Raw genomic sequence first — 22,749 nt, 5'->3', positions numbered from 1 at the left:
TTTTTTTAAACCAGTACAGCTGTTTGAACTGGGAAATAATCCAGCTGAAGTTCTTTTGGTTTTTGATTGCCCCAGGAAAAAAAAAAAGGAAAAAAGAGAAAAAGAAAAGCGAGAAAAACCCCAAACCAGCCCTTTTCTCCCTCCTGAAAGTAAGTCCTTGTGACTACACCTGTTTGCATTTATGAAGACTTCAACCAAATTTTAAATAGAGCAAGATACAGCATGAAATTTTCAGGAGGGTTAAATTACTTCTGAACTACTCCCCTGTATCTTTTGGACCAGGGTCTATTTAGATCCTTTAGACATAACATTTTTCTATGCTTAAGCATGAAGCATACAGATGCAACACTGACCATCATGTGTGCTTGGCTTTCAGATCTGTACGTGTATGCAGTCTTTGTGTGTTCAGTAGGAATCATCAGCGTCCTCCTTTTTACACTTGTCATTCTCTGCCAGTCACTCCTGAACAAGAGGAGATCCACAGGTGAGTGAAATGTCATTCTAGCCGACTGCAAGGCCCAAAGAGGGGAGGTGGAGAAGGGGGATGCAGAAAATGCAGGGAAGACAAATATCTGCTTGCCTTGATTTTAATAAAAACAAACAAAAAAATTATTGGTAGAAAAGACCATTTCTGCTAGGAAAACTAGAACAAAGGCATTTTGCTCCCTTTGAATAGCTATTTCACTTTAAATTTGCTTTGGACTTCAAAATTTTTCAGCTTTGCATAAACATAAACTGGAGGTTTTTGGAACTGCTTTCAAAGAAGACCTAGTGCTGTATCATTAAATTGCATTCTGACCAGATTTACCTAACATTTTGCATGAGTGACATTTCTGCAAACAAGTTTAGAGGTTGTCTTCTGTTCTGTTTTCTTCTCCCTTTCTGACTAGCGGTCAGTATTCTTGGGAAAACAGGGGTTGCTATTAGCACTCTCCTTTGTAGCGTTCTTTGAAACTAAAGCATCATTTGTCATTCAGGTGTGCAATTTCATAATAATCTTTCAAGGTCAAGGATTACCATTTCATGCTTCTCTTCCTCAGAGAAGGTTTCTCAGAGAGGCTAAACCTGCATGAAAGCAGCCCTTTTGTAGCCAAAAGTGCTATTTCAGATCTGTGCAGTAGCCAGTGCAGGCTCTGCTTTCGTTTTGGTTTAAGAGTGGTTTATCTGGAGACCTCACACAAGCTGTGAGTCTGAGATACCAGCATTCTTAGCAATTGCCACATTAGAGGAAGGCGTAAGGACCATGTGTGAACAGAAACTTTCAAAAAGAGTTTGGTTAGTGATTTGGCCTGTTGATGACAGGAGCGAATCGTGACTTTGCTGCCTCTTCAGCACTACACACGTATCACGAAGGAATGAGTGACTCAGATACATGAGGGAGAAGACATGTAAGCCAGAAATAGATGTATACAGAAGTCCTTGCCTGACCACAAACACATTTCAGGCTGTGGCTCCACCTTCCCAGTAGTGTTCTCAGTAGAGTAACTGTGATTCTAACTGAGTGCAACAGCTCTGCCTGCCAACAGGAAGGAGCAAGATCAATGTTATTCTTACTACGCTGTTAAGTGATGACACAAGTTTTGTGCCAAGGGAGTACCCACACTTAAGTATGTTGGTCATGGTGAGTCACCCTGAAGCCACAATCACTAGACATACTGATTTATCCTGTTTTTTTTCTTGAGCAGACATTGGCTAGATTTTGCTTCTGTTTTTGTTGATTTATACTGGTGTAAGCATACAAGCAGCTTGGAGAAAAGGTCTCTTTACATTCATCCAACAGCAGTTAAATATAGAAATAATACAGAATACAATATAGAATAAGCATATATAACAGAGAAAAAGTAATTTCTTCTGAGCTGCTAAATCCTTTCTTCGCTGCCCTAATATATGAATAATTGCAGGCTTCACCAAATTTTTATTGAGATTTTAAACATTATCCAGTAAATGCTGACAGCATTAAACTTATGGATTCAATGGAAATAGAATAAAGCTTAGTAGGCAGGTACTTGGTATGCAACAGGTAAGATTTTCAGGCAAGCCTTTCAGCTAGGACCACCTGATCAGAATATTTTCTGGAGCCACATTAATTGTGTCAGCATTCAGTTAAGCATCAGGGAATTAAAATTTGTGAAGCAGCAGTAGAAGAAGTGTCAGTGATAGATGCAGTCTCCACCAGCCCTGTATTGCTTTTGCTCCCCACAGCCACTGGGCCATGGCAGCAAGCTCAGCCCTGAAACTCTGCCCTAGGGAGCAGCAGTTCCCTGGGGGGTGCTTTCTGCACTCAGCCGTGTGGGCACAGGGCACAAAGAGCCCCCTCCTCTCTCAGCACTCCTCCCTCCAGAGGCGTCTTCCAGGGGTTACGATCTGACCACGAGGTACCCACCCTGTCAGCCAACAGCAGTGGTCTCTCATTCAGACTGTTAGAATAAGGTATCTCTCCTCAAAAAATGATATCTTACCTCTTCTCCATCGTTGGCGCTCTGTACCTCCATGCTGGGCTGGACTGGGCAGATCCTGGTATTCACGTGAGAAGAGCCTGCAGTGTCATGAAGTCCATCCTTCCTTAACGAATGGAGCAAAGACAGGGCCAGCAAAATAATCCTCCCTCTGTATCACTCTGAGCCTCCAGGCACTGCCTTCTTCCACCTTCAGTGAGGTGATTGCTACATCATCTTCCTTGGAGGCCATCCGAGAGAAACCTAACTCTGCTCTTCTCCTTGAGACTACCTCCTTACCTCATCTCTGAATGGAGTTAAATCCAGTTGGCGGCCAGTCACAAGTGGTGTTCCCCAGGGCTCAGTTTTGGATCCGGTCTTGTTTGACATCTTTGCCAATGATTTGGATGAGGGGATTGAGTGCTTCCTCAGTAAGTTTGCAGATGACACCAAGCTGGGCGGGAGTGTCAATCTGCTTGAGAGTAGGAAGGCTCTGCAGAGGGATCTGGACGGGCTGGATCGATGGGCCGAGGCCAACTGTACGAGGTTCAACAAGGCCAAATGCTGGGTCCTGCACTTGAGTCACAACAAGCCCATGCAACTCTACAGGCTTGGGGAAGAGTGGCTGCAAAGCTGCCCGGTGGAAAAGGACCTTGGGGTGTTGGTCGACAGCTGGCTGAACATGAGCCAGCAGTGTGCCCAGGTGGCCAAGGAGGCCAACGGCATCCTGGCTTGTATCAGGAATAGTGTGGCCAGCAGGAGTAGGGAGGTGATCGTGCCCCTGTACTCGGCACTGGTGAGGCTGCACCTGGAGTACTGTGTTCAGTTTTGGGCCCCTCGCTACAAGAAAGACATGGAGCTGCTAGAGCGTGTCCAGCGAAGTGTAGTGAGGCTAGTGAAGGGTCTGGAGAATAAGTCTTACAAGGAGCGGCTGAGGAAGCTGGGGCTGTTTAGTCTGGAGAAGAGGAGGCTGAGGGGGGGACTTTATTGCTCTCTACAACTACCTGAAAGGAGATTGTAGTGAGGCAGGTGTTGGTCTCTTCTCGCAGGTAACTAGCGACAGGACAGGAGGGAATGGCCTCCAGTTGTGTCAGGGGAGGTTTAGATTAGATATTAGGAAAAATTTCTTTACTGAAAGAGTGGTCAGACATTGGAATAGGCTTCCCAGGGATGTGGTTGAGTCACCATCCCTGGAGGTGTTAAAAAAACGTGTAGATGTGGCACTTCGGGATATGGTTTAGTAGGCATGGTGGTGTTGGGTTGATGGTTGGACTTGGTGATCTTAGAGGTCTTTTCCAACCTATGATTCTATGATTCTTGCTGGGCATATTTCTATCAGGGTTTCTCCCTGAACTTCTTCAGTCACCCCACCCCTATCACAGGGACACCAACGGCTCCCTCCACTCCAGATTCCTCCCCCAGTTCCTCAGCTCAGGAAGATAATCTGCCCTGCCCTGCCCCACCCTACCACTACACCCAGGGAGTGGAGGCAGACACCCAAGTAAGAGCAGGGAGTAGAGGAAGGGAAAAATCCGCCTAACACAGTACAAGAACAGCCCAGCCTGGGACAAAGAACAACTCATACCTGAACTAAAAGTTGGGATTTGCAGTAAATGAACCTGGAGATGATACTTTTGGAGTGTCTGTCTGTGAAACCTGAGCAGATCCTGGCTCTTTCAGGGCTCTGACATGAGAAGGGTAATACTGAACCCAGGTCCTCACCAAAGGAGCTCCCTCAGTTTGATTGGATTGGCACTGCAGCTGGGGCTGGCACATAGCACAGGGCAGCTATGGGGTGCTGTGGGAAACAGCAGTGGTTGCAGCTGGCAAATTCTGGATGGTTTTGGTAGAAGTCTATGCCCGTTTGTTACAGGAGTGGTTGCTCTTCCCAATCCCTGGCTCAAAGGCTTTGAGTATTTACCCTAGGGCAGAACAAAATAATACATACCTAGAGATGCTCAAAAGCATGTCAACAGTGTGCATGAGCATCCCCTTACTCCTGAAGAGTCAGGCCTGCTGTCCTCCTGTATATCTAAAAAAGGCCAGACAGATAGATGGAAGCACTGCCTTGACCAGCTTAAACATGGCCCCTGCATTAGCTCCAGTTCCCAGCACTCTCAACTCCCCTTTCCTTAGGACTAAAATGCACCTCCCTAGGAGCTGTGTATCTTCCTTAGAATGGGACAATTTAGGTAAGACCAAATATGAAAACTTTCCTGTAGAGAGGTGCATAATCATGTAAGTGCATTGTTGTGTGGTTTTCATGGCCTTTCAAAGAATGGAGAACATGAAGGGAGGGGGGTGTCTATGTTGTATTCAACTTCACATCATGGCCTGGGGATGCACCCTCTTTTCTTTCCGAGAAATAAATTGGCAGTAGGTTGACCAGAAGAGCCAGAGCCCCTCCTCCTGCCTGCGTGTCTCTGCACTCAACACACAGCATAGCTTGGGCAGAGCACAGAAGTCACTAAGCCACAAAAGAGCATCTTAATAACCCTGGCTCCTAAAAGGCTGCGGGGCGGGGGTGGGGGTGGGGGGGTGAGGATAGTAGGGGGCATGCCCTTGCTTAGGACTACTTATCCAAAGGAATACGAAGCAGAAGGATTTCTACAGCTCACACGCACAGCTGTCAGAGACAGGACAGTGGCTGAACTGGACCTCTGATCCAGTCCCCAGAGGCCATCGCTTTATGCCTGAGGCCAGAGTCTAGCTCACATTAGGAAAAGCAGTGGCTCCTGTGGGTGAATGTATTTTGGGCTTCTGGAAATAAATAGAGGCACCACAAGGGAAACAAAAGTCTTCAAAGTAAAATTACTGGCCTGCTGTGCTTTTCCTTAACAAGCTGTTTTTTGGCTGGGCTGACCACTGGAATGCGAGTTGTCCAGCACTTCCACAGCAGTTTTTTGGTGTTGTTTGATACATTCCTCTCTCCCAAGCCTAGCTATGTCTTTGAGTTGGACTACATTTTAATTCACAATATAATATATGGTGACAATTAACAGCTCTACCAGTGTAACAACCTGGCATCTCCACAGTTTCAGCAACACAGGCCTATCTGCAGAGTCTATTTGCAACTCATAAACTGTGTTGGTGTGAAGCCACATTTTCTTTCTTTTTTTTTTTTTTTTCTTTAACAGTGAAGCATTACCTGGTGAAATGCCCCCAGAACAGGTAGGAGATTACACGTCTTTGTACTATAACCCAGGGTACCGGTTCTGGTTTTGTTTTGCTGTGTACGCTGAAGATGATGAGTAATGTTTTCCAGAATGCCTACAGGAGGATAAAGGGTCGCAGATCCATGACTCATGAACATACCTGCAAGGCAACATCTGCTGTGCATGATAAGGGAGATCTACCTGGGATGTCTAGCTGTCAGTCCTGTGGGTTCTTCAGTGACAAGCCTTTCCTTGAGGCTCTGAATTGCTTTCTGGAGAGGCCTGCTTTCATCCTGTGTGGCTTTCTAGGGTTTCCCAGCACCTCAGCAGATGGTAATGGCTTAAACCTTCCATGTACATAAAACAAATCACAATGTTACCCAGTGATTCTTGCTCCCTGCACAGGGAGTGGGGCTCAGAAGCAGATTTTCTAGGTCCACAGTCTATTTCCAGCTGAAGACTTGAAGTGGTGGGTTGCTGCAGTCATTAATCACTGTCCCTTTAAATACCACTGGCTGCCAAAAGTTTTGGATTGTGTGGTGCAATAAAACTGATTTGCATCATGTGATCTTCTTGAGATACAAATTGTGCTGGTACTGCAGTAAGAAAAAAGATGAAAAGTATTTTACAAACAGTAAAGATTAAAGAGGGATGCCTCATAACAACACAGAAGAGCAGCTGTTTCCCAGTTTTCAGTGATATAAACCACATGTTTCTAGCCTCGTAGTTTAAATCCAGTATCACTTGGAGAAAAATGAGACCCAGCCGAAGAGATGACTGAAAAAATGGAGCATGGCAGTCAGATAAAAAGACTTGTAGTACAGAACCTGCCTCTCTGAGAATACATGATGTGGTAGTGATACTACTGCAAATACTAAACTTAGGAGGCTGAATAGCAGGGGGAAAACAAGCCAATATAATTTCTTCACTGTAAAATGGAGTCTTCAGAAGTGAAAGACATAGAATCATAGAATGGTAAGGGTTAGAAGAGATCTTAAAGATCATCTGGTTCCAATGCCCCTGCCATGAGCAGGTTGCTCAGAGCTCCATCCAAGCTGGCCTTGAACACTTCCAGGGACGGGGCAGCCACAGCTTCTCTGGGCAACCTGTTCCAGTGTTTCACCACCCTCATGGTGAAGAATTTCTTTCTAATATCTAATCTAAATCTGCCCTCTTTTAGTTTAGAGTCGTTCCCTCTTGTCCTATCACTACACACCCTTGTGAAAAGTCCTTCTCCATCCTTCTGTAGGCCCCCTTCAGGTACTGGAAGGCTGCTCTAAGGTCACCCTGGAGCTTTCTCTTCTCCAGGCTGAACAGCCCCAACTCTCTTAGCCTGTCCTTGTAGTAGAGGTATTTCAGCCCTCTGATCATCTTCGTTGCCCTTCTCTGGACCCGCTCCAATACATCCACATCCTTCTTAAGCTGGGGTCTCCAGAGCTGGATGCAGTACTTCAGGTGGGGTCTCACGAGAGCGGAGTAAAGGGGCAGAATCACCTCCCTCGATCTGCTGGCCATGCTTCTCTTGATGCAGCCCAGGATACGGTTGGCTTTCTGGGCTGCAAGTGCACATTGCTGGCTCACGTTGAGCTTCTCATCCACCAGTACCCCCAAGTCCTTCTCCTCAGGGCTGCTCTCAAGCCACTCTCCGCCCAGCCTGTACTTGTGTTTGGGATTGCCCTGACCCACGTGCAGGACCTTGCACTTGGCCTTGTTGAACTTCGTGCGGTTCATGCAGACCCACCTCTCCAGCCTGTCAAGGTTCCTCTGAATGGCATCCCTTCCCTCCAGTGTGTCAACCACACCACGCAGCTTGGTGTCGTCAGCAAACTTGCTGAGGGTGCACTCAGTCCCGCTGTCCGTGTCGCCAACAAAGATATTGAACAGCACCGGCCCCAGTACTGACCCTTGAGGCACACCACTCATCACTGGTCTCCACCTGGACATCAAGCCATTGACTGTAACACTTTGAGTGCATCCATCGATCCAGTTCCTTAGCCAATGAGTGGTTCATCTGTCAAATCCATGTTCTTCCAATTTAGAGACAAGGACATCATGTGGGAGAGTGTTGAATGCCTTGCACAAGTCCAGGTAGATGATATCAGTTGCCTGTCCTTTGTTCACCAACGCTGTAGCCCCATAGTAGAAGGATACCAAGTTGGTCAGGCACGATTTGCCCTTGAAGCCGTGTTGACTGTCCTCAGTCACCTCCTTGTTATCCATGTGCCTTAGCATGGTTTTGAGGAGGATCTGCTCCATCATCTTACCAGGCACAGAGGTGAGGCTGACTGGCCTGTAGTTCCCTGGGATCCCCTTTTTTCCCTTTTTGAAAATGGGGGTGATGTTTCCCCTTCTCCAATCGGTGGGGACCTCCCCAGACCGCCACAACCTCTCAAATGTGATGGACAGTGGTTTGGCAACTTCGTCTGCCAGTTCCTTCAAGACCCGCGGATGCATCTCATCAGGCCCCATGGACTTGTGCACCTTCAGGTTCCTTAGGCAGTCTCGAACCTGGTCTTCTCCTACAGTGGGTGGTTCTTCATTCTCCCAGTCCCTGCCTTTGCCTTCTGCAACTTGGGCAGTGTGGCTAGAGCACTTGCTGTTGAAGACTGAGGCAAAAAAGTCGTTCAGCACCTCAGCTTTCTCCACATCCTGGGTAACCAGGTCTCCAGCTTCCTTCTGGAGAGGGCCCACATTTTCCCTAGTCTGCCTTCTATCACTGACATACCTATAGAAGGCGTTCGTGTTCCCTTTGACATCCCTGGCCAGATTTAATTCTGTCAGGGATTTAGCTTTCCTAACTTGCTCCCTGGCTACTCAGACGATTTCTGTGTATTTCTCCCAAGCTAACTGTCCTTATTTCCATCCTCTGTAGGCCTCCTTTTTCTGCTTGAGTTTGGCCAGGAGCTCCTTGTTCATCCATGTAGGCCTCCTGGTGTCTCTGCCTGACTTCCTCTTGGTCGGGATGCATCACTCCTGAGCTTGGAGGAGGTGATCCTTGAATACTGACCAGCTTTCCTGGGCCCCTCTTCCCTCTAGGGCTTTATCCCACGGTATTCTACTGAGCAGATCCCTGAGGAGGCCCAAAGTCTGCTCTCCTGAAGTCCAGGGTAGCGAGCTTGCTGCGCACCCGCCTTGCTGCCCTAAGGATCGTAAACCTCACCATTTTGTGGTCACTGCAGCCAAGGCTGCGCTTGACTTTCACATTCCCCACCAGCCCCTCCTTGTTGGTGAGAACAAGGTCCAGCATCGCACCTCTCCTCGTGGGCTCCTCTATCACTTGGAGGAGGAAGTTGTCCTCAGCGCATTCCAGGAATCTCCTGGCTTGCCTGTGCCCTGCTGTGTTGTCTCTCCAACAGATGTCGGGGTGGTTGAAGTCCCCCATGAGGACCAGGGATTTTGAACGTGAGGCTTCTCTGATCTGCCTATAGAGGGCCTCATCCGATCGCTCGTCCTGGTCTGGTAATGTTGCCCGTCCCTGCCCTGCCTTTAATCTTGACCCATAAGCTCTCCGTGGGCTCCTCATCCATTCCCAGGAGGAGCTCCATGCACTCCAGCTGCTCTTTGTCATAGAGGGGTACACCTCCTCCTCGTGTCCCCTGCCTGTCTTTCCTAAAGAGCCTGTATCCTCCCACCTCAATATTCCAGTCATAGGAGCTGTCCCACCACGTCTCCATGATGCCGATGATGTCATAGCCCTGCAGACGTGCGCACATCTCTAGCTCCTCTTGTTTGTTCCCCATGCTATGTGCATTTGCACAGAGGCATTTGAGCTGAGCCCCCAGTGAGGCTGCACCGTTGCTGCCGCACAGCTCCCTGTTCCATACCCTCACTGACTCAGCAGAGTTAAGGTCCTTGCTAGCACACCGTCCACTAGCAGATGAGTTGTCACTCCCAGGCTTTTCACTAGCTAGCCTGGTTTTATCCCCTTCCCTCTTCCAATCTAGTTTAAAGCCCTATCAACGAGCCCTGCTGACTCCTGAGCTAGGATCTTCTTCCCCTTTTGCCACAGGTGTACCCCATCTGTTGCCAGCAGGCCTGGTGCCATGTAAACTGACCCATGATCAAAGAACCCCAAATTTTGCCTATGACACCAGGCTTGGAGCCAGGTATTGATCTGTTGACTCCTCCTGTTTGTTCCCTCATCTTCTCCTGCAACCAGAGGGATGGAGGAGAACACTACTTGCGCTCCTGATCCCTTAACCTGTCACCCCAGAGCCCTGAAGTCCCTTTGGAGTTCCCATGCACTTTTGTCCCTAACCTCATCACTGCCAGCCTGAACAACTAAGAGCGGGTAATAGTCAGAGGGCTGTACCAGACCAGGGAGTTTCCTAGTGATATCTCTCACCCGGGCCCCAGGGAGGCAGCAGGCTTCCCTGTGGCATGGGTCTGGTCACCATATCAGGCCCTCTGTTCCCTTCAGAAGGGAATCGCCTGTGACAATTACCTTTCTTTATTTCTGTGTGGAGGCAGTCATGATGCGTGGGACTGCCTGCCTAGCTCTGGGCAACTCCATGCGTGGGCCTTCGTCTGCGTTGTCATTTGCCTGGCCCTCCTGTTCCAGAGCCTCATACCTATTGTGTAAGGGCACCTGGGGTGGAGAGGGAGGCCGGGCGGGGATTCGCCTGCGCCCCGAGCAGGGATATGCATGACTCTATATAGATAAACATATGGGTTCATATACTTCACTGTGGCAAGATACAGTAACGAAAGCCTCGATCCACAAACGTATGTTTGAAGTGCATTGACTTCAGGGCTTTAAAATTAAATAGCTGTGAAATTGTTGCCAGTGGCATTATTTTTGTCATGTTTCACACTTAATACCATTTATGTTCCACCCTCTGCTCAAAACACAAACCATTAGTTCCTTTGAACTCATTTCTCTTCACTTGTGTGTTCCTTGTCTTGGGACTTAATTCAACACATTAGACCCTAAATATCCATTAGGCCAAACTGATGAATTTGCATGAGATTCCTGCCAGTCAAAATGACTATGCCATGCAAAACTCAGCTTTGATTAGAAAGGCCCAGCTCCAACTCCCTAAGTGATATTTCAAACTCAGAGCAGAATCTAGTTTCAAAATTACATTAATCGTCCGGTGTCTAAGAAATGTCTGTACTCCCACTGCAGTAATACCTAAGCATCTTAAAATATTTCATGTCTTGACATCATAATGGTGTTTTTACTTAATTGGAATCTGAAGCACAAAGTGCTGAGTGATTTGCTCCAGGTCTCACAAAATAGCCTTGGAAGAAAAGAAAATTAAATCCAGATTTCCTGAGTAGAACAAAGCAAATGTTTGGGTTTTGGTTTGCTACTTGACCAATAACAAATTAAGGAAAAAAGTGAGTTAACCAAAAACCATTTCTTTCCCACATTTTAAAAATAAATACCTAAATAAAAATTACAGTTATTTTGGGTTTTCAAAACCACCTAATTCTATTTCCTGGGGTTTTATTTTCTTTAAATATCCTCTTTCGCATTACCTTCCTTGTTATTAGCTGATTTTGTCAGTTTTCATATCCAGAAACCCCCAGGAGGTGTAGCTTTGAAAATAGGAATTATTTTTCTGTCCTTTATTTGGTTTGGCCTGAACTCTGCAACCATTCAGTGACTGCTCTTCTGGAGACAAGTAATTTGAGGTGAAAAAAGTGTTCACCTCAGAAAGCTGTCTGTCTCATGCCTTGGTTCCGCGGTGCTGATCTAATGGCATAGGAGCAAATTCTACCAGACTGAACCAGAACCAAGTACCCAGTCCTCCCCTGGAACCTTCTCACACAGCTCCCCTATCTGGAAAATATCAAAGCAGCTCCCAGTTCACTTGGGTGAATTTTCTGTCATCCCCCTGCAGACAAGAGGAAATAGCTGACCTATATGACCACAGCAAAAATCCCACATCCTCAACTCTAATAAGGCTAGTAAAGCCCAAAATTGCAGTAGTCGGACAGCTCTTGGGACAGCATGTTTCAGAAACACTAGCCATGACCTCCAGGGAAACTGCATTCCTGGTGCCATGATTGTTAAACACCTTCCACAGTTCTTTTCCCCAAACTCCTGTCTTTTTCTTGCTCTCTAAAATCTCATTAGATCCTTCAAGAAATGCACAATGGGACACTGTTGAAATATAAGCCAGGAGGCTGGGGGAGGAGCTGGAGATAAAAAACTAACTTTCCTTTTAGACATAGAATAAGACAAGCTGACAAAGAGGCAGTGTTTCAGAGCCAAGGAGTCTTTTCTGAGCCTTCTTGTTTGATGTGAGGAGCTCAGTTTGAAGACAGCAAGTACGGTTATAGTATCTCCCAGAATTAGTTAACCCTGTATGGCCCTGGCTTTTAAAAGACAAGTGTAAGCTACAAATACATTTCTCTGTAGCTTCACTTTTTCAGTGACAAAGCAGGAATAATAACTAATGCAATGAAATGACACTAAGCCATTTCATATATTGTGCTAAAAGTAGCTGTATCAGAATGACAGTATCTTTAAGCTACACATCTGCCTTAATGACCTTGGATTATTAAAACAAAAAACATTAAAAAATCATTCTCGTCCTCTTTTTGGTATTCTTTGTTCTTTGCAGTTTGCTGTGTTTGGGCAATGGAGCGAGGCAGGGCAGTTTAGTTTCCTGCTAGTTTTACACAATTTCATGTTTTGATTTTAGTATAGAAACAAATGTTTGTTGTGGGATAGATTCACAATAGTACAGGCAGACTTCGAAATTATTTTAATGCAACCCTCAGTTTACATAATTGATGGGATTTGTTTATAAATCATGAAAATATTTTACCTTTTAAACACTTAAAAAAAAGTTTGGCAGCAAACCTATGTTTTGGACTGAGTATGTGGAACAGAACTCAGGAAAATCAGCAAATCGGAGGCTTTTTGTAATCTACACAAGTGTAAATCCAGAGTGATTTTACCAATCGTAGTGACATTCATTTGCATTTACAGCTATGTAGAATTATAATGTCTGTTATTTTGTTATTCTTGGGCAATAGCTGAGACATCTTAGCTTGCGTTAAGACTTTGGCCCAGTTTAAATATTTTATCCTATTAATATAATGTTTAACTATGCAAAAGAATCTGGAGAGGAACAGCAATTTGGGACAAATTATTTAAAATTCAGTGAAATCAGTGGTGCCAGTGTTAAGATTATGGAGAGCCTGGTTGGATGCCGTTGTGTGGTGTAACTCATCAGCACAGAACAGAAAGATCCCCACAACCATACTGCATTAATCTTTCCCCGGGTGAGCACATGGTGAGGTGCAACTGAGCAACAACTGCTTACCGAGTCCTTACCTGACCACCTCCACCACCGTTGTCATCATGACTAACTGCTGTACACTTTTCTCCCACCCCAGCTGTAAGTTAATATTTTTATTTCGTTACCAGTTAAGCCAATACAATTTTATTTCATGTTAGTTACAAGCTAGGAGCACCTGCACAGTCAGTTTCCACAGCTCAGCTGACACCTGACAATTGCTGCAACCTGTCTGTGTATCCAAGCCCCAAATATTCAAAGCAGGATTTACAGCCTCCAGCTTTGGGAGATGCAAAAGGCAAAAACCGCAGGCAAACACACCCCCAGGATGTTAAACTGTAATAGTCCAAGCACAGAAACTTTCTTGCACTGGAGTCTGCTTACAGTTATAGCTTGTACTCTTCTGTCATACCTACTAGTGCTTTTCCAGCACAGATCTACTGGAGAATGCCCAAGTTTAGAGACTGGGACACAGTTTCTCCATTTTATATGTACTGAGCACACTACCTCTTTTAAGAAGCTAGCTTTTTCAAATGTGGGTTTGTGAGCTGTCTGAAGACATGCTGCACACCCTCCTGGCCTGCTGGCCCACCAGCCAGTCAGCCCAGAAACTGCAGCGAAGATTTTGCTTTGCTGTACGCTTTCCGTGTGAGTTTATGCAAGCCACCTAACCAGTCTGTGCCTCTGGCCCTCGAGGACTGACGGGTACAAGCTCATCCTGGGTGCAGCAGTGGGGTTTGTAAGGGATAGGTGCTATGAAATTAGTCTTGTTTAAAACTGACACTTTGCGTTTTCTGCACCAGGACCGAGGAGACTCCCAAGTTCCTCAGCCAGGCTGTATAGTTGAAAAAATGCAAGACTCAGAGCATTTCCAACCTGTGAGAGGTTTTTCAGTATATCCCCAGGTCAAAATCCAGCTTGTTCGGCAGGGACTCACAGCCGAAGGTGACGTGTTCATATGAGCTCACTGGGACAAATCGTCTTTCCTTCCACTGCATTCACTTTTCCCTCACATAATGTGCCTCTGTTTTGCAGCTCTGGTGAAACAGTTACCAGTGTGACAAGCATGTCACCTCTACAGCCCAAGAAGGTAAAGAAAAAGAAGGAGAAAGAGAAACTGGAGCAGCCACCAGCCATCCCAGTAAAAGGTATGAAAATAGAGATGCAGAGGTTTCGAATCCCAAGCGCAACCGTGGAGGGACAGCACAGCATAGGATGCCAGGAATCCTGTGCTCTGCCACTGACTCTGCCTGCGAGGTGACCTGTGCTCGCTCCCACCACTGGGGGAAGAAATGGCCCATGCCTGCTGCTGGGAACGGGCTCTTGCCTCCCTGCAGCTTTAGCTATTGAAAAGCTACTCACTGAGTCCGAGCAAGAGGTCTCAGCTCCCACTAATCAGACCAGAGAGAGGAACCTCTGTAGCAGTATTCATCCTGCTCAAAGAGAAGATTAAAGTTAGGTAAGATGAAATTTCTTGTTGGAGGTAGACTGAGGGAAGCCAGCACATTGCACTCTTAGAATTGCAGGTGCACTTGAGAAATCAAGCAAGGTGAGAAGATAAAGATCAACCTCTTGGAAAACCTCACTTGCAAAGAGGATTTGCAATTGCCTCCAGGGTCAATCACAGAAACCCTTGGGTGTACTTTGTGAACACTGCCAGTGCTGAGCCACTGCGAGACAGGAGGGAAAGGACCTGAAGGTTTACTGTGCATTACATTACAAATTAGCAGACCTCAAGAGGTGTATTTGCTCTGGCTTCTGCACACAAACAGCACGTTTTGCATATCAGATTCTTTGATCTTATGAATTTTTCTAATTCATAAGCCCTATATTTCATTGTAAAATATCTTACCTGAAATACAGTTAAACTCTAGTATAAGTACATGTATGTGCTCCTATTCCACTATTAATCTGTAATCTATAGACTGCTAATGCATATACTAAAAATGACAGTGAATGATGATAATATGAAATGATCCCTTAATATTTATTTCCATAGCTCCAATAGCCAATAATTTTTCTAAGCCCAAGCTCTTGAAACCTCAAAGAAAATTGATCCTGGTAAGTAATTTTCTATGACATTATTTTCTCCATATTCTTCCTTCTTAATACAATTGCTGTAATATTGCCAGAACTCTAGATTCAGAAACTATAAATTGGCTTAAAAATCACACAGGTCCTTTTTTCTAAATAGTACTTTTTCAAGTGATGAATTGTCTTGGCTCTTTTCATTTTGAGCATTAGGTTACACCGGATTATATTTTCCAGCTTTCTAGTAGTCATCGTGTCTACAGATTTAGCCTGTTCTTAAATGAAACCTGCTATTGATTCTCACAGGCTTCTGGCAGCTGGTGCTTTGGAAAAAATACCAGTTACTGACAGAATCAAACTGCATTGGTCACACTGCTTTTGAGACTTTTCAAGTCAGAAATGGGGGACCTGTTTCTGCCCTACAGTGATGTAAGTCAGGAATAACTGAAGTTGCAGGAATGAGATGTATGTATATAGCTCACATGAAGGAAAAGAAAAACACATATGGCAGTTTCTGCTGGATATGAGTTTCTGTATGAAAAAAAACAGCAGATATTTGACAAATCAAATAGATGGAGAGATGTTTCTCTGCTTCAGTAACAAATACTTGGACAAGATATCCGAGGGTAATAGAGTTTTATACCAACTATTTTCAGCTGCCTATAGAAAGAGACTGGTCTGCTAGGCTCCCTGTAAAGTCAATAGAAAGATGAATTAGAGTAGGAGCCTGATGCTCCTACTAATTCAGACTAGATGCTCTGAGTTGCCTTTTGGGGATCCTTTCTCCCTTCTCTGGCAATAGAGAGACCCCAGAGTGACTAACTCCTCAACTTAGGTTGAAGGTGGGTGTTGCAGTTTGGCCCATGGCCGGCAACAAAGGACCACGTGGTCGCTCTATCCCCCTCCCTGCCCCAGGAGGAGAATGGAAAGAAAAAGGCAAAAACTCATGGGTGGGGATAAGGGCAGTTTAACAGAACAGCAAACGAAGTGAACAGTAACAACAGTAAGACTGATAAGAAGAATATACAATACAAACAGTGAAATGCACAGAGCAACTCTCACCGCCGGGTGCCCTATGTGCTCCTGAGTCGCGACTCCCTTCCCCCTGCCAGCTCCCCCCACCCAGAACCCAGCATGACGGCACATGGTATCGAATTCCCTGTTCTGTCTGGCTAGGTAGGATCAGCCCACCAGGCTGTGTCCCCTCCTGGCTTCTGGTGAAAATTAATCCTGTCCAGGCCGAACCCAGGACAGTGGGTACCTAAGGTTAGGCCATGGGAGTAACCCAGACTCCTCTGTGATGGCTTCACTTTCAGATGAGGTTAGAATTGGGAGTCTTCCCACCAATTGTCAGTAAAAAACCTCTGCCCTTTTAAGCATCGTCAGGGTACAGCCCAGGATACCTGGGCATAATGCCAGGTGACTTTATTGCTGCTCAGCTAAAATCATAGGCAATATTGCTGCTTGGGTATGGAGCTCACCTCTCCTCTGCTGGTCCTGCAGGGATTGCACCTTGGCCACGCTTTGCTCATACAAGTCAGGTTTCAGTGGAGGAAGAGGCAGAGTTTTAAAAGTCCACAAAACACCCCCTTATATCCATGTAGGTAATTGTGTCAGGCCAAAGCTGTGCTGAGAGGACAAAGACACAGGCGAGAGCGCTCGGCATCAGGGGATGACAGCCACACACTGCATTAATCACTGCACCCAGGCACGCGGCTACATCTGAAATCAGTTGGTCTTCAGCCTTCCTGGGAAAAGCTCTTATCAGTTAAAGCACTCAGACTGTTCCTGCAGGTCAGTAAAGCACATCAGCATATGCTGAACTTGAGGGAAATCTGTTTCCTTATGCTTTTTCATTCTGGAATAAATCCAAGGATATGGGCCACAAATAGCTGTTTGCTCTTCCCTTCCTGCTATGCAACCACAGTTAAGGTTCAAACTCTCTGGGGGCAAGCAGGATAAAGCCTTTTCAGACAATGAAATCAGCTGTGTCTTCCCTAGCATAACAGAGGATCCACACGCTACGTGCAGCCGGCAGGCTCGGTTTTAATGCCTTGCTGTTGGACTCGAGTCTGGCAGCTGTTTCCATAGGTTGCTCTTTTCCCTTTCATATTTCACCTCCGAGTGCACCTGGAGAGACCTTGCAGCCTGCACAAAACACACATCTATAGGCATGAGCTAGTTTTAAGTCAAAAAATAATCCAACAAATATTATCCAAAGGATTTTCCACACCCAAACTCACCTTGCAATAAAGTGCAATAAAGGGCAAAGTAAACTAAACCCAAGTCAGTCTATAAGGCACATTCAGGAGCTGACCAGGACACTCCCCATAGCCATTTCCCATTTCTGTTCCTCTTGCCTTCCTTTACAACACAGTTGGTTAAGCTTCCATGTTTTAGTATTCTCAGAAAAAAGAAAAGAATAAATCATTTTTTTCTGCTTTTAAATTATTTTTTGGTGAGGAAATTAAACTGATTGAAGTAAAAGAAGTTTCAACAAAGATACAAAATGGTGATAGTTACAGAGAAAAATACATATCACATTCATCTAAACGAAACATTTTACTGATTTTCAGCAAACTTATCTCCCCATTTTCTTAATTTTCAGAAATATCGCAGATTTCAGATTTCAGTCTGCTTTGGGGCAAAAAAATATTATCATCATCCTGCCAAATCTCTGCAGGATAAAATAACTTTGTCTTTCCAACTGTAATTATTGCACAGCTGGTGTCTGCAGTAGGTCTTTTTTCACTGATGGCATGTAGTTACTAGGTAATTGTACTGCAAAGACAGACTTAAGTTGCTGAGTTTCTGGATTTCTTCTGCAGCTTCCCTGTACAATCCAAGGAAGATACCACACCAGAGCACCAGAAAAATGTTCTAGAAAACCTAAGCAAACAAGCTAGAGTATAGAGGAACATTACAAAATAATTCCAGTGTTTTGGGAAATTTTTCGTAATAACCTAAATACCAGCAAAATGATATCCAGAGGACATGTGCTTCTGGTTTCTTGAAAGATGTTTACAATAAGCTAGAGAATTTCTTTTGTTGTTAACATGCTAGAGAGTGTTGCAGTAAAATTTTACAAGAATACAATAACCTGGATAAAATATGGACATAATCTCAATGAAAATTAAAAAAAAAAAGAGAGAAAGCCTAATATCATGTTCAATTCCACAGCCTTGAATAAAGCCTTTTAAAAACTCTGCTTAAGTTATATTGCTTTTGCTTTAGCCAGAATAGCAATTCTATTCTCCCCTTGTTGCAAAAATATTCCCCATCAGTGTCATTCTCTATTAGCATCAATGAGAAATGTGTACAGATGAAAGGAAATAGAGATGCTGAAATGCAAAAAGGGATGGTTTTTATAGCATGCAAGAAGCACAGAGAGCCATTAGGAAGAAGAAAATTTTAGGGGCTCACAAATCCTGCTCTCCAAGGGCTGTTTTGCTATAGCCTCAACTACTTAGCCCTTTGAGTTGGTAGAGATGAATCTTATACTTCCTCAACCAAAATTTCTGGTAAGCCTTTCATTACCTCCTAGAGATTAGTTGTCATAGCCCAAGAGTGTGAGTTACAGAATATCATCAAAATGAAAAGGTTTCTGTGTCTTTTGGTGAAGGTTTGCACCACGAAGCTTAGGAGCTGCTGTGTGTTTCACTAGAGCGAATGGAAAGGATGTGACTTCAGATTAGGCCAAATCCTGCAATCTTTGCTTATGCAAAATTTTTGTAGACTTCATCATTTTCACACTAAATTTTAAGGGAGGGAATACCTGCACAGGTAAGACAGGCTATAGGGAATCTTCCTCATTCTGCCACTGAGTTATATGGCCTCTGTTAAGTCATGTAATCATCCCACTTTGAAATCAGGTAAATGTCTTGTATTACAAATGATCCCCTTTGGCTTAGTTCTTCAAACACGTTGTACATGTAAAGCACACAGTACACTGAGAGTTGGCTTCTGCTGTTCCTACACTGACCAATCTCTTAAATAACCTCTTTGCTGGAGTGTGTCTGGCTTCTCTTGTTCCTCACCACAGAATACATATTGGTCCTGTGTGCCTTCTGAAGCAGAGTGTTTTTAGTGACCATAGCTGAGCTATTTAAGAGAAGCATCCTTATACCTTCAGCTCACACAGCGTAGATGGCATTGGTTATGTCGGCATGGACTGCATCACTGGTGGCCCAGTGCCACACAATTGCTGAGATTCTTTTTTGTTGATGATGCTGTAAAAGCTGCATGAGAAGCGGGAAGAACTTATGGTTGTCTAAGACTGAGTGAAATTTCTGGAAGGCATTTTGTTAACATTGAGTGAAAGCATAATCTTTGACACCCATTCTACCTGCCTGCTTTTTTCTTGCACCGCATACTTTTTATGCTGAGATTTGCAAAGCCAGTTGAGAGATGTGGATTCCCAGGTTTTTACAGATGTAACAGAAATGGGAGGCTCAGGGTTCTTTCTGCATCTTTGAAAATCCCATCCTTATTTATCATTGCAGGCTAAGTGCTGACAATGTGCTGAGTACCAGCCAGTGCAGGTCAGGACAGTCCCTGCGCTGAAAGTGTTTGCTCTATAATGAGTAACATGTCTGAAAAGTCTGGAATTTGCAAGTATTCATTCAAAGGACAGCTTCCCTGCCTCTGCCACGTCCATGAAGCAGAAGGGTGCTGTTCTGAGCAGGAACTTGGCATAGGTTTGACACCTGTCATCTACACGTACTCAGCAAAATCAAGCTTTCAACATTACACATTTAGCTCAGTGTTCTACATCAGTGTATAATCCTGCATGAAGCACTGGAGACACATGCTCCTAAAGCTGCCCGGAAGATTAAGTTTCCTTCACCTGAAAAATCCTTTCAACTTCTAGGTTTCAGGAATATGTTTCCCATTGTACAACAAACAAATACATCCACTGTATATTAGAGCCAAGACCTTGGAGTCCTTTTGGGAAAGGGTCTAGATGTGCAAGTGATTTATCTGCAGTCTGATTACCATGTCAGAGCTGTGAAATGTAAAGAGCAGCTTTTGGTTTTTCATTGCTGGGGAATTTGTGCCTTCTAAGCTGTGCTCCAGCCTACTGTCCTGCAGCTTCAGCCTCACAGCAACCTGGGAGCAAATTTACACATTGCAGGATTGTACTTGGTGGACGAGTTGATTTTTTTTCCCAGTCTTCTTTTTCATCTTACAATTAAGCACTACATCATTCAAACCAGTCTTATACCACATGCATCAGGCTAGCTAGTCATTTTTTTGCACAACTAGTAGGATTCCTCATTAGTCTTAACCTGTAGGTACCACTGGCCCTTTCCTTGAGATAGAAAAAGGACGTGAAATACATCTGTTCAGTAATTTGTGGATTCTGGATCTGGGAACAATCAGGTCTTCCTTTCTCCTGGATGATTTTAAATTAAAAGCTATGCCACCCTCTGTTAGAAGAGTTATTTCCTCCACAATATATAACAAAGGGTGATGATTTAAGTTCCAAATTTCTTAAGGCATTATTGATCCCCATAGACTTCAAGTAACATTGTATATTTGATATACAAAGAAGTAGTGAACATTTTTTTCCTTGAGTCCCTGTGATTCTTGAATATTTCCAGTTCACATAATTTCTCTCTCTGTGAGACGAATAATCTTTTTTTTTTTTTTTTTGAGTCTCTCCTTAAGTTGCAAGATGTCCATAGGAACATGAATATCATTTTCACATTCAGGTTGACACTCAGAACACAACATATTCAAAACTGCTGAATTATGCCTGCTTTCCCATTCAGATTACAGGTTGCTATCTTTACCCCCAAGAAGGAACAGTTTGTGTAAATACATAAAATCTCTTGCTGGAATTGGCAAGACTTGTGTATTCAGAAAATCCCACAGCAGATGGTTTTTGTATGATGACACATTTGGAGTAATAGAAGTGTCACCAGAAAACCAAAAACCTTTAGTTACTTCCTTGGGCCTTTTTGAAGGATAAGAAGAAATCAGCCTGATTTCCGGCAGTGTTGGTTTAGAATCTAGGAATAACTCTGCAGCTGTAAAAGGAATAAAGCATTAGCAAAGGTGAGGACCCTCTTCCCCAAAAGCTGTTAAAACAGGCTGGACAAACCTCTGCCAGGTACACTTAATTCTGTTAATGAAGAAAAATAGACTGGCTCGCACCTTAGAGTCACTACCTGTCGTACATTTGTAGGATCCTGTTTCTTTAAAATAAAATCATTCGGTGGGACTTAACAAATTATCTTTGTCGCTGACTTTGTTATCATAACTTCTGTGGGATTCAATAGCAAAATTTAGATGCAATGCTGAAAGAGGCCTCACAAATTGTTGTAGATAATGTTCCCAGGAAGTCTGTAATTTTAAATTTTAACATAAATTTTTATATAAAAATATTATATTATTTACTCTAGGGAGTAAAAAATAGGCATCTTAATGGAAAAAAACCTGTCCTTCTCAACTGATAGTGCCGCTAAAAGTCATACTTCCTACTCCCCATATTTTCCAATGTCGTATTTCTCAGTTTTGGCACTGAGAAGACAATGGATCTCTTGATATTTCAGCACTCTTACTGGCCAGCAGTTGCATTTCTACAGGGTAACTCATCTAGCAGATCTAGCTTCAGATTTTAATGAAGGTCTGCAGAAGTAATTTTTGAAGCTCCTGTCTTCCAGAGGGAATCTGTGGCTTTCTGCCTGCAATCACGACACTGGCATTGGTAAATACCCAAAGCTCGAAAGAGGAAAAAAAATAATCTCTTTCTGACTCCAGAGTTAAATTACTACCTTAATGAGGGAGACATCCCACTGAAGTTCATAGGGTTTGAGCATAAATTGTATCTATGGCCCTGCGGAGCACTACTGATTTCAGCACAAGAAAGACCACACATTCTAGAGAGAGTGTTTTTCCAGTGTATATTGAAAAATAGGGCTGTCAAAGGCTAATCCTTTTCTCTCTGAAGCTACAGGGAGTTTTCTTACTATTAACTTTGCAAAATCTTGCCTAACCCCACTGCTAGCATGTGCTGTCTCCCCCTGTCCTGGTGGCCCAGGCAAGGGAGTTGCAGCCTGTCCACCAAACATACTGAACCTTCGCTTCAGCACACTCTTGCCTTCACCTCTGTAATTGACCCTCTGGTGATGGACAAGCTGGCAGCCATATGCCATGTCCTCCCACAGCTTTGAAAAAAAGATGCTTATGAAAATGAGATATGCAGAGGAGAAGATGGGCTAGCCCCTTTTCCTTAGGCTGCACACAGTATGCAGTTTCATCCCATCTGGAAGAAGCAACAATCTGTCCCTGTGGGCAAAGCCCATCCAGTTGGCCTGGAGAGTCCTGCCTAGAGATTTTCTGACTAAGCGTGCTCAAGCGGTGACACAGGATGCTCCTGACCTGTGCCATCTGGATAGTATCTGCATTTTTCCTGTGGAGCTCTTTACTGAGTATGAATACAAAACAGGATGTTTCTCAAATATGAAAGGAAAAAGGCCAAAGATCTGAGTTTGGCCTTTGCAAGAGAAAGGGAGAGAAAAAATTGTAGTTCCAGCATGTGCTTGCTAATAAAGAGCTACTTTGTGGCACTGGGGCAGGGCTGTTTGCTTTGTGCTGTGGAGTAACCTGCAGAGAAGTGCAATTCCTAGAGGCTGGATCAAACTAACTTCACCACCACCTCTTGACTCTGTACCTTTTCCATTTTGCATTTCCTACAGCATCCTCCTGGCACCGCAGTGTGCACCCAGCAGCACAGCGTGGCTGATCCATAGGTGGCAATTTGCCATGTACTGGCAATCAGACCAGCAAACCTATGCAGAACTGGCAAGATTTTATCCTTGCTGACCTAATCCATTCACTTACAAGCAAGGGGCATGTCAGTGAGAG

General features: G+C 44.4%; 1 protein-coding gene across 3 annotated transcripts in view; it reads left to right on the top strand.

Moving 5' to 3' along the window:
• Positions 1–22,749, top strand: part of VSTM4 (V-set and transmembrane domain containing 4) — a 60,920-nt gene that overhangs the window by 13,327 nt on the left and 24,844 nt on the right. For all 3 annotated transcript variants that reach the window (XM_075423373.1, XM_075423372.1, XM_075423374.1), the window contains exons 4-7: positions 377–484; positions 5,573–5,606; positions 13,882–13,994; positions 14,846–14,907. In XM_075423373.1, the coding sequence (XP_075279488.1) occupies positions 377–484; positions 5,573–5,606; positions 13,882–13,994; positions 14,846–14,907 (317 nt within the window). The remainder of the gene's footprint in view (positions 1–376; positions 485–5,572; positions 5,607–13,881; positions 13,995–14,845; positions 14,908–22,749) is intronic.

This window comes from Opisthocomus hoazin, chromosome 6, assembly GCF_030867145.1.
Source record: "Opisthocomus hoazin isolate bOpiHoa1 chromosome 6, bOpiHoa1.hap1, whole genome shotgun sequence".
NCBI classification, from domain to species: Eukaryota; Metazoa; Chordata; class Aves; order Opisthocomiformes; family Opisthocomidae; genus Opisthocomus; species Opisthocomus hoazin.
This window is presented reverse-complemented; position numbering and strand designations above follow the sequence as displayed.